Here is a 13,821-nt window from a genome sequence, read left to right as displayed (position 1 = left end):
TAGTAATGTAATTTGTTTCAGATCATCAGCAATGACACATACGTGGAAAGAGATCTATCGGACAAGGATACGGTGACGATGATGTCCATCCTCCTAGTGGGTTAGTATTCAATTAAGCTTGGAATTTTGTTTTATTTATTTGTTTATTTATTTTTATATTTACCGTCAGCTTTCACACCAAGTACAGATGTGTAAATTATCTTATCTTTATTATTTACCTTATCGACGCCGATAACGAAAATAAAAGCATATGAAATGAAGAGAACAATGGGATAAAAAAGGGAACTGTGAAGTTGGACAGTAACAATATACCGTCTTGTCCACGAGCCACGAGGATAAATGGAGCTCTATCAGTAGTACAGGAAAGAAAGGAACAGCAATAAATGAGGATGAAAAGACTTTCATTAGACACTCGTTTAACTTACTTACCTTGTACACAATAATGTCTAACACTCATGAATATTTTTGAGGACTAAGTCATCCTTGTTTCTTTTATAATCATGGATAATGCCAGGTAATTGCATTGAGATGGGCGCAAGTAAAAGGGTTTGTAGCATGGCATGGCACCAGTTTTAAAATGAGGGACGATGAAGGAATTGAAATAGAAGAATGTGAAAAGCTGATAACATGACATTTCGCGCTGTCACATTACTTTCTTTCAAACTCGTCTTTCTATTTAATGAAAATTAGTGTGACCCTAATTTGAGATGGATTCGAGATGTGTATGTCTTAAAAATTCGGGAAAGTACCATTGTAATTTATCTGAACTTTACATAACCTATACTATGTTAGGATGGTTTTAAATGATTTTACGATTAAAGAAGATTTTTTGAAGTTTATTCCACTGAAAGCACACACAAATGGACAGGAGTTGTTTTCTCATTTAAAAAATATTATTTCTTCAAAGAAAATTCCAATATCGAAAATGGTAGGTTTGACAACCGATGGCGCTCCAGCGATGGTGGGTTGTGATAATTGTCTGGTGGCGCTAGGTCGGAAAGATGTTTGAAGTTTTCCGCAATTTCTCTGTTACCACTGCATCATCCATCAGCAAGCATTATGTGGAAATTTCCTGAAACTAAACAACGTTTTGAAACTGGTGGTAAAAATTGTAAACAACATTAGAGCTCAAGTGTTACAAAGAAAATGATTCAAAACCTTGGCTGATGAAGTTGAGTGTCAATACGAGGACCTACTCCTTCACTCTGAAGTCCGATGGTTAAGTAGAGGACGAGTGCTGAGACATTTTAATGATGTCCTATCTGACATAGTTCAATTTTTTAACCAACGCAATGAACCGACTCCGGAACTAGAAAATTCAGTCTGGCTTATAGATTCTGGTTTTCTCGTGGACATTACAGAGAAATTAAACCAACTTAATTTACAGCTTCAGGGGAGAGGCAAAGAACTAATGGAAATGATTTCTGATGTAAAAGCATTTATCAAAAAACTGGAGTTTTGGGAGCAAAACCTAATTAACAGCGATGCCAGCATGCAAGCATTTTCCTATTCTTTCATAAAAGATATCTCAAAATCCTTAGAACCCTATGACAGCAAATATCATGTAGAAATAGTTTCTAAACTGAAGGATTAAAAAAATGATTAAAAATCGTTTTAAGGATTTTAACGAAATGGCGCAGTTTGTTGTTTCACCGTTTATGGAAATTGATATCCAACTTGTGTTATGCAGAACTTTGCCGAAGACATCGCTGCAACGGAAATGGAAGTAATTGAGTTTCAAAACGATTTGGCCTTAAAATCGTTAATCTCAACTACCAAATGTACCTGGTCTATTGTATGTAAAGACAAATATGCCTTGAAAGTGAACGCATTATTCAGTTCAACCTATTTGTGTGAATCTTCTTTTTCCAATACGAAGTTTATTAAGAACAAATATCGTAATCGACTTACAGATCATTGCATTCGAATGCCTGTATCAAATTACACTGCAAACATAAAAAGAATTATTGATGAGTCTGAGTGTCAGCCTTCTCATTGAACGTACTTTTTTATTTCTCAATGTTTATGTTCATGATAGTGCGTTACTTTTTTGTTGTTATTATTAACTATTCTTAAATCTTACGTCACATGCCGTTATCGCTGGTTAAAAGTTTGCGTTTAATTTTCAAACAGATTCCTTTGGTGGGTAGGATTGTAGCTATGAACAAGTATGTACTAGTAATATTAGTTATTTTGTTATTAGTTAATTATTAGTACCTTTGTACTTTGTAAACTTAAATAGTAAAATGGATTATTTCATTTACGTTGCGTTACGTGGCTTCCGTGTGGGTAGCTCACTGTTTATTCCAAAATTAACAAAGTAGCTCAACACATTCAAGAGGTTTGGCGACCCTGGATCTATAGGCTGTACCACCGTTTTTGAAAATTTACATGTTATTGCTCGCTCGCATTAAGAAACAAGGTATAGTTGCATCAAATTCTTCAACTGAGCAGATTAAACAACATTTTCGCCTAATTGCTTAATATAAGCGAGATTAGAAAACACCCTGTAATCGTGAACGCAATTAAACGCCCAGCCCTGCGGTCACTAGTTTGCAGACGGTGACTCGGCAGTAGGTTAATAAAATGAAAATCCGTTTAGCTAGTTATTTTCAATTTCGCGCAGCAGGTGGTTTGCCGAACGGAATATACCCACGTGTGTGATATTGCTGCGAATTTGCAATTGCGAAACCGAATTGCATAAAAGTTTAAAGCTCTTTAAATTCGGTTCAGCGAATGAAGTAATAAAACCTCTACCGTAGTTTAATGCAACGGTTATCTTGAGGAAAAACAGTACTCACAAGATGAGAAGGAGACTTACTTTTTCGTTATTTGCTTTCCTGCATTGTATCCGGTAAAATATTGAAACAAAAGTTCATACAATGAGAGAATTGTCCTAAGTGTTCCCCTCTTGAGGACTTTTAGTAATTATTTTTACATAAAAGTCTTGTCGGAAGATATGATTTGTTGATTTTCAGATGATACTGACTATTTTTTTTTCGAGTAAATCTTGGGCTTAATAGACAAATAAAAGCAAAAGTATTTTAATCATGCAAGGCAACTAGCAAACTTTGGTAAATATAAAAAAAATTACTGGTAATTGCCATTTGAAATTATATTTTTTCACATATCTGCCGCACCCTGTATGACGAATGCTGAAACTTTCTCTCGACCCAGTTAATGATACTGCTCACAAAAACGGAAATTTTAGATTTTTTGAACATAAACGACACATCCTGCATATAATTCAATGTTTGAAATAGAGGTTCTAACCCTGAATTTTTTTATTAGATTAAATGGTTTTCGAGAAAATACTTGTTTTCTGAAAAAATACAGTACGCCGTAATAGTAAATGACGTCATCGCGCCTAGGTTAATAACTTTAAAGATAAGAATTTTTCACTGGAAACCAAAATAACGCAAAACAAAATTTCAAAAATTTTTAAACAATACTTTGCGGTATTTGATCGCACCCAACTTCGAGGTTTTAAATGTGGGTCTATATTTCGACTTCTCTGTAAAATTTGAAGTCGGTAGCTGCAAATTTAGGGCACCTATTACGTTTTTTAATACTGCACAGAATATCACGAACATCCTGTACAATAGGTAAAAACATTAAATACAAAGTTTCGTAGTCTGTTTACTCAAACCAATTTTTCTGGGGGCGGCAGAGAACAGAAAATAGAGAACATGGAACAGGGAACAGACAAAAAGTAAAAACGTTTTTTTTTTCGACTCTGATTCCATCTGCAGCAATGGCGACGCTGTACGTTGTCAAGCGCGTATACTTTCGAAAAATTCGATTTCAGCGCATGGCGTAGTATTTCAAAAGGAAGTCGTTTCACGGTTTCTTGTGATAGTTTTTCTATCGTGCTCCTGTGGACCACTATGAAACATTCGCAAAATCGCAATATATTTATATTGTGTTTAAAGCAAATCTCATATTTTATAGTTTTACATTTACGACTAATTATTTATCCACGAAAACGGCAATTTTCATGGTATTTTCGATTTTTTTACCTATAATCGACATACCCTGTACATATTTGAAAAAATTCGGAAATACAGGTTATAGCTCTGAATCTTCCAATATTCTTGGTCCAAGAATTTTTCCAAAATATTCAATGGTTTTCGAGAAAATAAGTTTTTTCTGAAACCATGCAGCGCATCGTAATAATCAATGACGTCATCGCGTCTTTGCTGAGCCTCCGGAATAGTTATTTTCAAAGATCTCGAGCAGCGTGTGTAATTGACGAAAACCGCAAATACAAAAACTATAGCTCTTGATGAGCAATCAGCCCTATTTTTTACGATTTTTAAATTGTGGTTAATAATTTACTGAAATAAATGTTATGGCACTGTATCTTCCCCGTTTGCTAGTTAAATAATTTTGCCATTAGGGTGAATGGTAATGGAAAAATACATGTTTTTCTGGAAATCAAAATAACCAAAAAAAAAATCAAATTTTTTTAAAAAATACTTGGTGAAATTTGATTGCCCCCAAATTCTACTGTTTAAATGTGGGCACTGACTTTTAATTCTCTGCCAAATTTTGAAGTTTATATCTGCAAATTTAGGACATTTAACGCATTTTTTATATCGCACGGAATATCGCGAACACCCTGTACAATAGGTGAAAACCGAGCAATATCGCAATGTAAAAGAAACAAACATCTGAGATACAGTCTTTTAGTTATATCCAATTTCCAATATTAAGGCGACCCATTTTTCAGTTTTATTGAATATGCGGCCCACTCTGTACATTCTTGAAAAATTATGAAGAATAAAAGTTTATGGAGCCAAATTTTGTGTGTCTTCTCGTCCAAGAATTTTTTTTGGTTGCATTAACGGTTTTTGGAAAAATGAATTTTTTCTTAGACCCTTGCAAACGCGATTTTTATTTTTTTTTTTAATAATTCCGGCCCCCCAACCCTCTCAATTTCAATAGGAGACGATATGAAGTCGATAGCTTCAAATTTCGGACACTTATCGCGTTCCATAGCAACGTCCAAAACACAGTCGAAAATCGAAAAAATAAGATGGACCGTTCGGATGTTATCGTCGAAAAACCCTGGAACAGAGAACGGAGAACGGACAGACAAAAAATAAAAACATTTTTTTTTCGATTCTGATTATATCTGTACCAACGGCTACGCTGTACGATGCACCGTTATCGAAATCTCGAGTTTAGTGAGGAGCGCGTATATTATTTTGATTCAAAATGTGATCCAGTGGTTTAGTGATTTAGTGATTCAGTAAATTTTGTGATTTAGGGCTTAGTGCGTTAAATATTTTTCATTATCGAATATAATTTGAGTTTTAAATGGGACCGAATTGAACTGTGAGTTTTTTAAACTTTAACACCCAAGTCCTTAAAATGCTTACAAACTAATGGATGCACAGTATATTTCTGAAATTTCTAGTATATTATTAGGAAGAGATGTGGTGTGATAATGGTTTATAAACAACGAACTTATCGTAGCAGTGACTGGTATTTTCGTAACGCAGACATCGCTATAGTGATAGTGCACCGTCGAATCTTAGTTAATGTTTGCAGCGCTAAACTTAATTAAAGACAAAGCGGAGCAAATATTTATTTAAGGGATGGACTTCGCGATGGGAATATTAAAATTCGTACGGCGTATGCTCGGATTACGTAAGAGTGTTTACTCGCGTTCATTTAGGGGGGCATCGGACGTCGAGGATTGGGGTTGATATGCTTGTCTCTTCTGCCATCGTCATAGTCGCTTAATTGTATCGTAACATTCTAGTATTACGATATAATACGTGTAGCTGCAATGTGCAAGCTGGTGACCCGTTTGTGAGGCACCACTACCTTATCTCAGGAAACAGAAGAGATTAAACACAAAGTTGCTTGGGTTAATTTGGACTTCATTTATTATATTTATAGATTATTTCGCCGTGGCCACTACTAACATTTTAATTTCAAATGGAACACCCTGTATATTAATGCTGATTTAGATATACCATTAAAATAGGGGTTCCACGATATAAGAGCATGGGGTTTAAAGGCAATATTTCCGAATTATTGACGTCCATCTTCTTATTGGTGTGATAGTTAAACTTATTTATTTAAGCTATTTCAATTATGTTTCAAATTCTCTTTGCGTATAAAAAAAGATACTCTTGTCTTTATTTATTTCGCAAATTGCATTTTTAAAGGAAAAAAATTTTTCAATGTTGCCATACTTCGCGTATCACCAGTTTTCTCGTTTCTTTCAAATGCAAATGCAATGTCTAGATTGACCACTAAAACACTAATTCAACGATATGCAATATGAAATATTGAAATATTGGTCATCATCTTTATTACGAAGACTATTTTGGAAATAATATTAAGTGAAGAAGATACCCGAATTTTGAAACATCCTGTAGAATTTCCGGCCTACATATCATTAAAAAGTTTGGATTTTGCAATAACCATGATTTGCGAAAGATTCAAATAAAAAGCATTAAATGAACCAAATTTTTCTCCTGATTTTTTGACTAACGACTCCGACGTACTTTCTCGTCTTACTCGCGTGATCCAAAATAGAAATGTCTAAGGTAGACGTCGTTAAAAATTAAATAAAAGAAAAGTGAAAAGCGGATTTTCCGACAAAATAATGGAAGCGCGCAAAAAAAGTTTGGATTCGCGAAACCGATGGTGAAATATAAACAGAGCGAGCTCGAGACGGGAATACAAATACGGGCCTTACTTTTGGCCCGGATAAAAATCTAAACACAGATATTTGAAATTTGATCACGTCGAGCCCGTTTATAAAAGTCCGGGATTTCACACTTTTTACCGATATATATGTCTTTTTTCCAATTTCTCCAATAAATCTAATAAATCAATTCGCAGTTTAATATAGAGTCCCCCGTTTCTCCTCTGAATACATATCAACCGCTCTATACAAGGAGTAACGGGGTTAATAAATTTGTATAAAATGAGCGTTGAGCCTGGACCATTTTTTCCTATTTTTTGAGAAACCTACAGCTTAGTACAGTTTATAATACTTACAGCCCTAATATTTCGTTAATAGTGACAAATGTCACACAACTACTTTTTCAACAGATAACAAGTAAAGCAAAAAAGAAAAACAGACATTTTCATGAAGAAAATGTAAACTCCTAAAACTAATTTTACTTTTAATTTCAATTATCCGGAACACCAAACACAATGGCTATGAATTTTGCGTTTCCTTTACGGTCTCATACATTTTTATTAAACGTTATTATATTGCGTCACCAAAACTGCAAAAAAAAGTTTTAGAGAATTGTAATTACACTTTACTTGTTTATTAGAACAAGGTTTGGACCATAATCGAGCAAGTTACAAGAGTTTGTAATGCTTACAACCCAATTTTTTCATTAATAGTGAAAAATGTCACTCAACTACTTTTTCAACAGATCAAAACTCAGAAAACAAGTGAAGCAAAGAAAAAAAGGAGACATTTTGATAGAGAAAATGTAAAGCCCTAAAACCAATTTTACGTTTGCTACGCTTTAATTTTAATAATCCAGCATCACCAAACACAATGGCTACGAATTTTGTGTTTCCTATACGATCCCATACATTTTTATCAAACATGATTTTTACGTCACCAAAACTGCAAAAAAATAGTATTAGAGAATTGTAATTGCACATTACTTAATTTTTCAAAGAAACTTCCACATTACTTATTTATTAGAACAAAGTTTGGACCAAAATCGAGCAGATAACAAGAGTTTGTAATACTTACAACCCAAGTGTTTCATTAATAGTGAAAAATGTCACTCAACTATTTTTTCAACAGACCAACACACAGAAAACAAGTAAAGCAAAGAAAAAAAGGCGCCACTTTGATGGAGAAAATGTAAAACCCTAAAACTTCACTATATTTTAATATAAATTATCCAGCATCACCAAACACAATGGCTACGATTTTTGTGTTTTCTATATGATTTCATACATTTTATCAAATATCGCCTTTACTTCACCAAAACTGAAAAAACAAAAATAATATTAGAGAATTGTAATTAGACGTTACTTATTTATTAGAACAAAGTTTGGACCAAAATCGAGCAAGTTACATGAGTTTAAGGATCTCCGACCTATTCGTATTTTGTGTATTCTTTTTAAAGTATTAGAAGGGATTTTAAGCCAACAACTTCGATCATTCGTAAATCTTCTCTATGTATCAAAATGGGTTTCAAAGAAATTCCACTTGCGAAACTGTTCTTTTCAACTTGACATACATCATTCGGCAAGCTGAAAAACTAATTTTACAGCTCTAGTATTAGCAGACTACTAAAAATCATTTGATGCAGTAACTCATTCTTTAATGTGTGTTACATCTATCTTGCCTACAGATACCAAAGAATTATATTGATTATCGTGTCCTATGATCCTTAACGCTGGTGTTTCACAAAGTTCAATTTTAGGTCGACAGCTCTTTATGATTTCTTCTCACAAAATACCAGAAGTTGTTGACTATTCTAAAGAGTATCTATGTTTTGAACTGCAAAACTGGTAATTGATTTATCTATTAATACCAAATTTACCATTTGTCATTTATGTATCTATTTATTCATAACAGACTAATGTCAGGCATGTTGAAAAAAATAATCAAAAACTTCGCACATAGCGAAATTGTTTTCAATGTGGTTTAATCTCGCTTAGGAATCTCGAATGCTAGAGGCTGGGGTAGCAGCTGTTATCTCTGTTTTCAACTTTACATTTTAACAGTTGCGTCGTGTCTGCAGGGTGCAGCGGCAGGTCTTAAGTGCACATTCGTGTTAGACGGAATACACACAACAGCAAGATACAATTTTGTGGTTGTATTAAAAAGTAACATCCGACGGAGCAGATGAAAACTTTTCGTTGTCTGCTGAAAAATTAAGGAGTAGCGAAATCGGACGACAATGAATGATATTTTAAGGGTTTCGTTAGCTTTTGTTTTGGCACGTGGCCGTTTTGATTGTGCAATGAAGTTCAGCTGCGTCGGTTGTCAATGAACAGAACTTGCGGACGTTTTCCCAATCATTCTGGTGTCTTCAGAGAAACATCAGCAAATTCGACAGTAGCCTGTTGAAGTTTCTTTGAAAATTTTCAACTAGTAAACTAATAATAATCTCCCATTTTTAGATATTCTTATCAATAGAAAATCAGACCTAACATTGAATCATTCTGTTTACAGAATATCTACGCACACAGACCGACACCTTAATGCATTGTCACATCACCATCCTGCCCAACAATCATCGGTAATCAACTCTCTTGTTACAATTTCCACAATAGAGATATCTCCAGAATAACCCCCCAAAGACAATGAGCCCGAAAGCAACTACATACTTGCCACTTTTCTTACATTCAAAACATATCAAAAGAAATATAAAGTCAAAACCAGATTTACCATTTTTCCAAAAAACTCTCAACATCTTCGATCTGTCAAAGACAAAATTCCATTTGAGATGCCAGGAGTTTACAGCATTCCATGCACATGCATTGGAGGGACCGGACGAAAAATACCAACTAGGCTCAAAAGACATGAAATGGCCTTAAGACTAAGACATATAAGGTCATCAGCAGTTGCCGAACAGAATACTTGCATATGATCAATTCTTCTTCCGACGAAAAATTCGAGAATCTATAGAAATCTATAAGCAACCGGTTCTTTACTTGTCACCAATATGGGAATACGTAATCCGAGACGGTGTTTATGTTTCTCGTTTAGCTCCGCCCGCTTCAAACAATATATAAAAATCGAATCAGTTTCTTTTAAGCTCTGAAGAAGCCAAATTATTGGCGAAACATCAGCAACTTCGATTGAACAACAACCAACGCAGAATTCAGAAGTTTTATAAATGTTATTAAAAAACATCCTGTAAGCGCGAACGCAATTAAATGCCCAGCCCAGCGGTCACAAGTTTCCAGAGAGTGACTTCGGTCGCAGGTTAATAAAATGAAAATCCGTTTAGCTAGTTATTTTCCATTCCGCGCTGCGGGTGGTTTGCCGAACGGAGAATACGCACGCTTGTGATATTGCTGCGAATTTGCAATTACGAAACCGAATAGCAACCGAATAGAAGTTCGGTTCAACGAATGAAGTAATAAAACGTCTACCATAATTTAATGTGACGGATGTTATCTTAAAGTCTTAACGAGTTAATAAAATCGCTTGGGAAGGAAACAGCACCGACAAAATAAAACGGAGAGATGTTTTTTCCAATATTTGAATTTCAATAAGAAATTGAACTGAGGTGGCTTTCACCTATAAATAAGAACTAAAAATTCAAGCAACAAGCCAGTTATTGCAAAGTATACGACCACCAATTTTACAACAGGTTCATAAATTTAACAGACACAACATTTTCTAAAAATGAAGTTGAATTTCTGGAAAAAGGTTTCAGCTTTAACTTACAGCACTCGAACATTAATAGAGAATTAGACTGTTTAGGGATCCACTGTGAATGAGCAATTAAAGACATTAACGATTCTAATTTAAACAATACAGTATCGAATATAATAGACTCTCAATTAATAGATAACAAACACCAAGAAATTTCTCACTAGTAAAACCTATCAAAAACAAAGCTTCTGAAAATAACATAATATTTACACGTGCAGATAAAGGGAAGAGAGTCGTAGCTATCGATGTGCCGGAATATTTCCAATTTTCTTAAACCAGAACACGATCCTACCGAGTTGTATCAAAGATAAGTTAAGAAAGCAATTACTAACTCCACACTATTTAGTGACAAAGACAATTATTTTTTAATAATTATAAATCCACAACCGCCGAAATTATATTCTTTAGTTCAAGTTATAAAAACAAGATATGCCCTTTAGACCAGTCGTGTCTTATGTAACGGCTCCAGCAGTTGAACTCTCAACAAAATTAGTAAATATGTTAAAGTTCCACAAATATTTTAAACCAAAATTTGCAATAAAAAATTCTTTTTCATTTCAGTATTCCACCTATGGATGTGATAGATTTAGTAGATTTCACCCTCACTCGGAAACAGATTAATTGTTGGAACGGACATACATTTGATTTTTTTTTTAAATTACATTAACTCATTACATAATCGTATAAAATTCACTATTGAGAGTGAAAAATTACAACAAAGAACTTAATTTCAATAAACAAATTGCACTGAACGACGGCTACAATCCGTCAATTATCGATAAAATTATAAATAAAAAACAAATCCAGACAACAGTAAACTCTATTTATCCGAAACCTATACGAACAATTTAAAACAATTACATACATAGGAGAACCCAGTGAAAAAGTTTCAAAGCATTTGTCAAAACTAACAACACGATAGGGAAATTTTAAAAAACAATAAAATCTCGAAAATCAGGTGTCTAATGAACATAAAAGAGCGTTTAAAAACAATAGTCTGGATTCTAAGGGGTGTTTTTTTTCGATGTATAGACCTTTAAGTTGCAATAAAACAACGATGGATTATTCGATTGAAATGAATTTTATTTACCCGAAAGATAATCTTGTGGCATTACGTTTTAAATATGATTTCTGGCATATGACCGCCACGGCTGGCGCGGATATAGTCCAATTTCCGATGACTTTCCAACATTTGTGGCCGTATATCGGTAATAACACGGCGAATGTTGTCTTCCAAATGGTCAAGCGTTTGTGGGTTATCCGCATAGACCAATGACTACAGAAAGTAGTCTAGTGGTGTTAAATCACAAGATCTTGGAGGCCAATTCACGGGTCCAAAACGTGAAACTAGGCGGTCACCAAACGTGTCTTTCAATAAATCGATTGTGGCACCAGCTGTGTGACATGTTGCGCCGTCTTGTTGAAACCACATCTCCTGGACATCATGGTTATTCAATTCAGAAATGAAAGAGTTAGTAATCATAGCTCTGTACCGATCACCATTGACTGTAACGTTCTGGCCATCATCGTTTTTGAAGAAGCACGGACCAATGATTCCACCAGCCCATAAAGCGCATCAAACAGTCAGTTTTTCTGGATGTAACGGTGTTACGACATACACTTGAGGATTAGCTTCGCTCCAAATGCGGCAGTTTTGTTTGTTGACGTAGCCATTCGACCAGAAGTGCGCTTCATCGCTAAACAAAATTCGCTTATGAAAATCGGGAACAACGGCAATCTCGTTTTGGGCCCATTTGCAAGCGTTGTTCAGGCGTGAGTCTATTCATGATGAATTGTCAAACCAAACTGAGAATAAATCAATTGACAGCTGTTAAATCGGTCGCCATCTTGAACAGTAATGCCAACTTAAACACAGAAAAACACATTTTTGACGTCAAAAAGTACAAAGTTAGATTTATTGGAAGCCACGGAGATTAACAAAATGAGACATTCAAATGTATCGTTTGACGATCAAATAGGTTTAAATACCTGAACAAAAGCATTTTAATCACACCCCAGAAAGGCTAATTAATGAGCTGCAAGCGGGCTAGTGTTATACGCATCTTGAATAAATCACTAGCAATTCCTCCAATCACTTTTACGAGTTCAGTTCGTCCCTCCCAACTAATATCACTGTAAAGTATTATACTACGACCTCCAAAATTAACGGCCTTTATGAGATTGCAGCTTGCATAATCGCTCTTCCCTTCTGTAGACGTTTTTTCATCCATCTGGCTGCCATCATTGGATTCTAGTCTCATGAGCGTAGAAAATACTTTTCAATACTTTATACTCCATGGAACGTGCAAATCCTAATCGAAGAACTTTGTGGTTTGGTTGGTCTTTGAAATGCCTCTTTGTGACTGTTTTTGCCCCAAATCTAATGTCATTTTTGAAATGCGTCATCAATGTGCATTTTTATGTTTAATTAAGTATCAAGAATCAGTTGCTGTAGTACATCTCTTGTACCGTTGGCTGGATCTTCGTACAAAATTCTTTCGATTCCTTCTTAAAATATTCAATATTGTAGACGGACCTTACCTGTGACCTCGTGCGATAGCTTCTAATGGATATAGTTCTATATACAAAACTCCTCTTCAACTCAATTGCACTATCTGACTGATTGGCATACTGATTGTTGTTAACAGAGCAAACCACGACAACTTTCAGGGTCACTTAGCTAATTACTCGATAATAACTTAATTCATTAAAGTCTTTTATCATGAAATGGGCGAGAAACTACAACATACCCCATTAATGGTAATTTATCGTCAAAATCTTTGAAAACAAATAACAAAATTTCTCTAATATATTAGTGATGATAGTGATAGTGATTACAAGAAATATTCTATAATTTTGTCCACGCCAAAAAGTCTTCTCTAAGTTTCGACTTCAAAAATTAATATTATTATTATAAATGTCAAAGTTTTATGACGACTGTTCAAGTTAAGTCTCCTCACACAATTAATCAGCACTTGTACTGCTACATAGCTGGTTTAACACCAACGAACTCTTTTTGAATGTCCAAAAAACAATTGTGCTGACAAAACAAAAAGGATCTTTCTGTGAATGTCTGGTCGGGAGGAGAAACCGTTGAAATAAAAAAGCACGTTAAATTTTTAGGACTAGAGTTTGACGAAACCCTACCTTGGGAAACTCAATGCCAATTACTTTCTTCAAAGCTGTATGGTTATTGTTATCGACTGAAGAGTGCATGTTAAATTTCTACTATGCTCACATCTATTCGAGATTACTCTATGGTATTCCCTTTTGGGGAAATTCAAGTAATGCGACATCTGTTTTCAGATCCCAAAAAAAAGTCCTAGTACACGTAACAAAGATTGTTTCTTCATAAAAAAATAGACTAGAATTTTCAAAAAATATTTTACGAACACCGGTATCAGAGTCTGCAATAGACTGTCCCCAGA

At 34.6% G+C, this 13,821-nt stretch overlaps 1 protein-coding gene across 1 annotated transcript in view; it reads left to right on the top strand.

Annotated features, from left to right (window-relative positions):
• LOC132703158 (dopamine receptor 1) overlaps positions 1-13,821 on the top strand; it is a 296,590-nt gene that overhangs the window by 208,631 nt on the left and 74,138 nt on the right. The window contains exon 3 of the mRNA XM_060672285.1: positions 22-100. Coding sequence (XP_060528268.1) covers positions 22-100 — 79 coding nt within the window. The remainder of the gene's footprint in view (positions 1-21; positions 101-13,821) is intronic.

Source organism: Cylas formicarius, unplaced genomic scaffold (genome assembly GCF_029955315.1).
Source record: "Cylas formicarius isolate icCylForm1 unplaced genomic scaffold, icCylForm1.1 PGA_scaffold_6__28_contigs__length_40554024, whole genome shotgun sequence".
Classification (NCBI taxonomy): domain Eukaryota; kingdom Metazoa; phylum Arthropoda; class Insecta; order Coleoptera; family Brentidae; genus Cylas; species Cylas formicarius.
The sequence above is the reverse complement of the archived record's forward strand: the minus strand, read 5'-3'. Positions and strand labels throughout refer to the sequence as shown.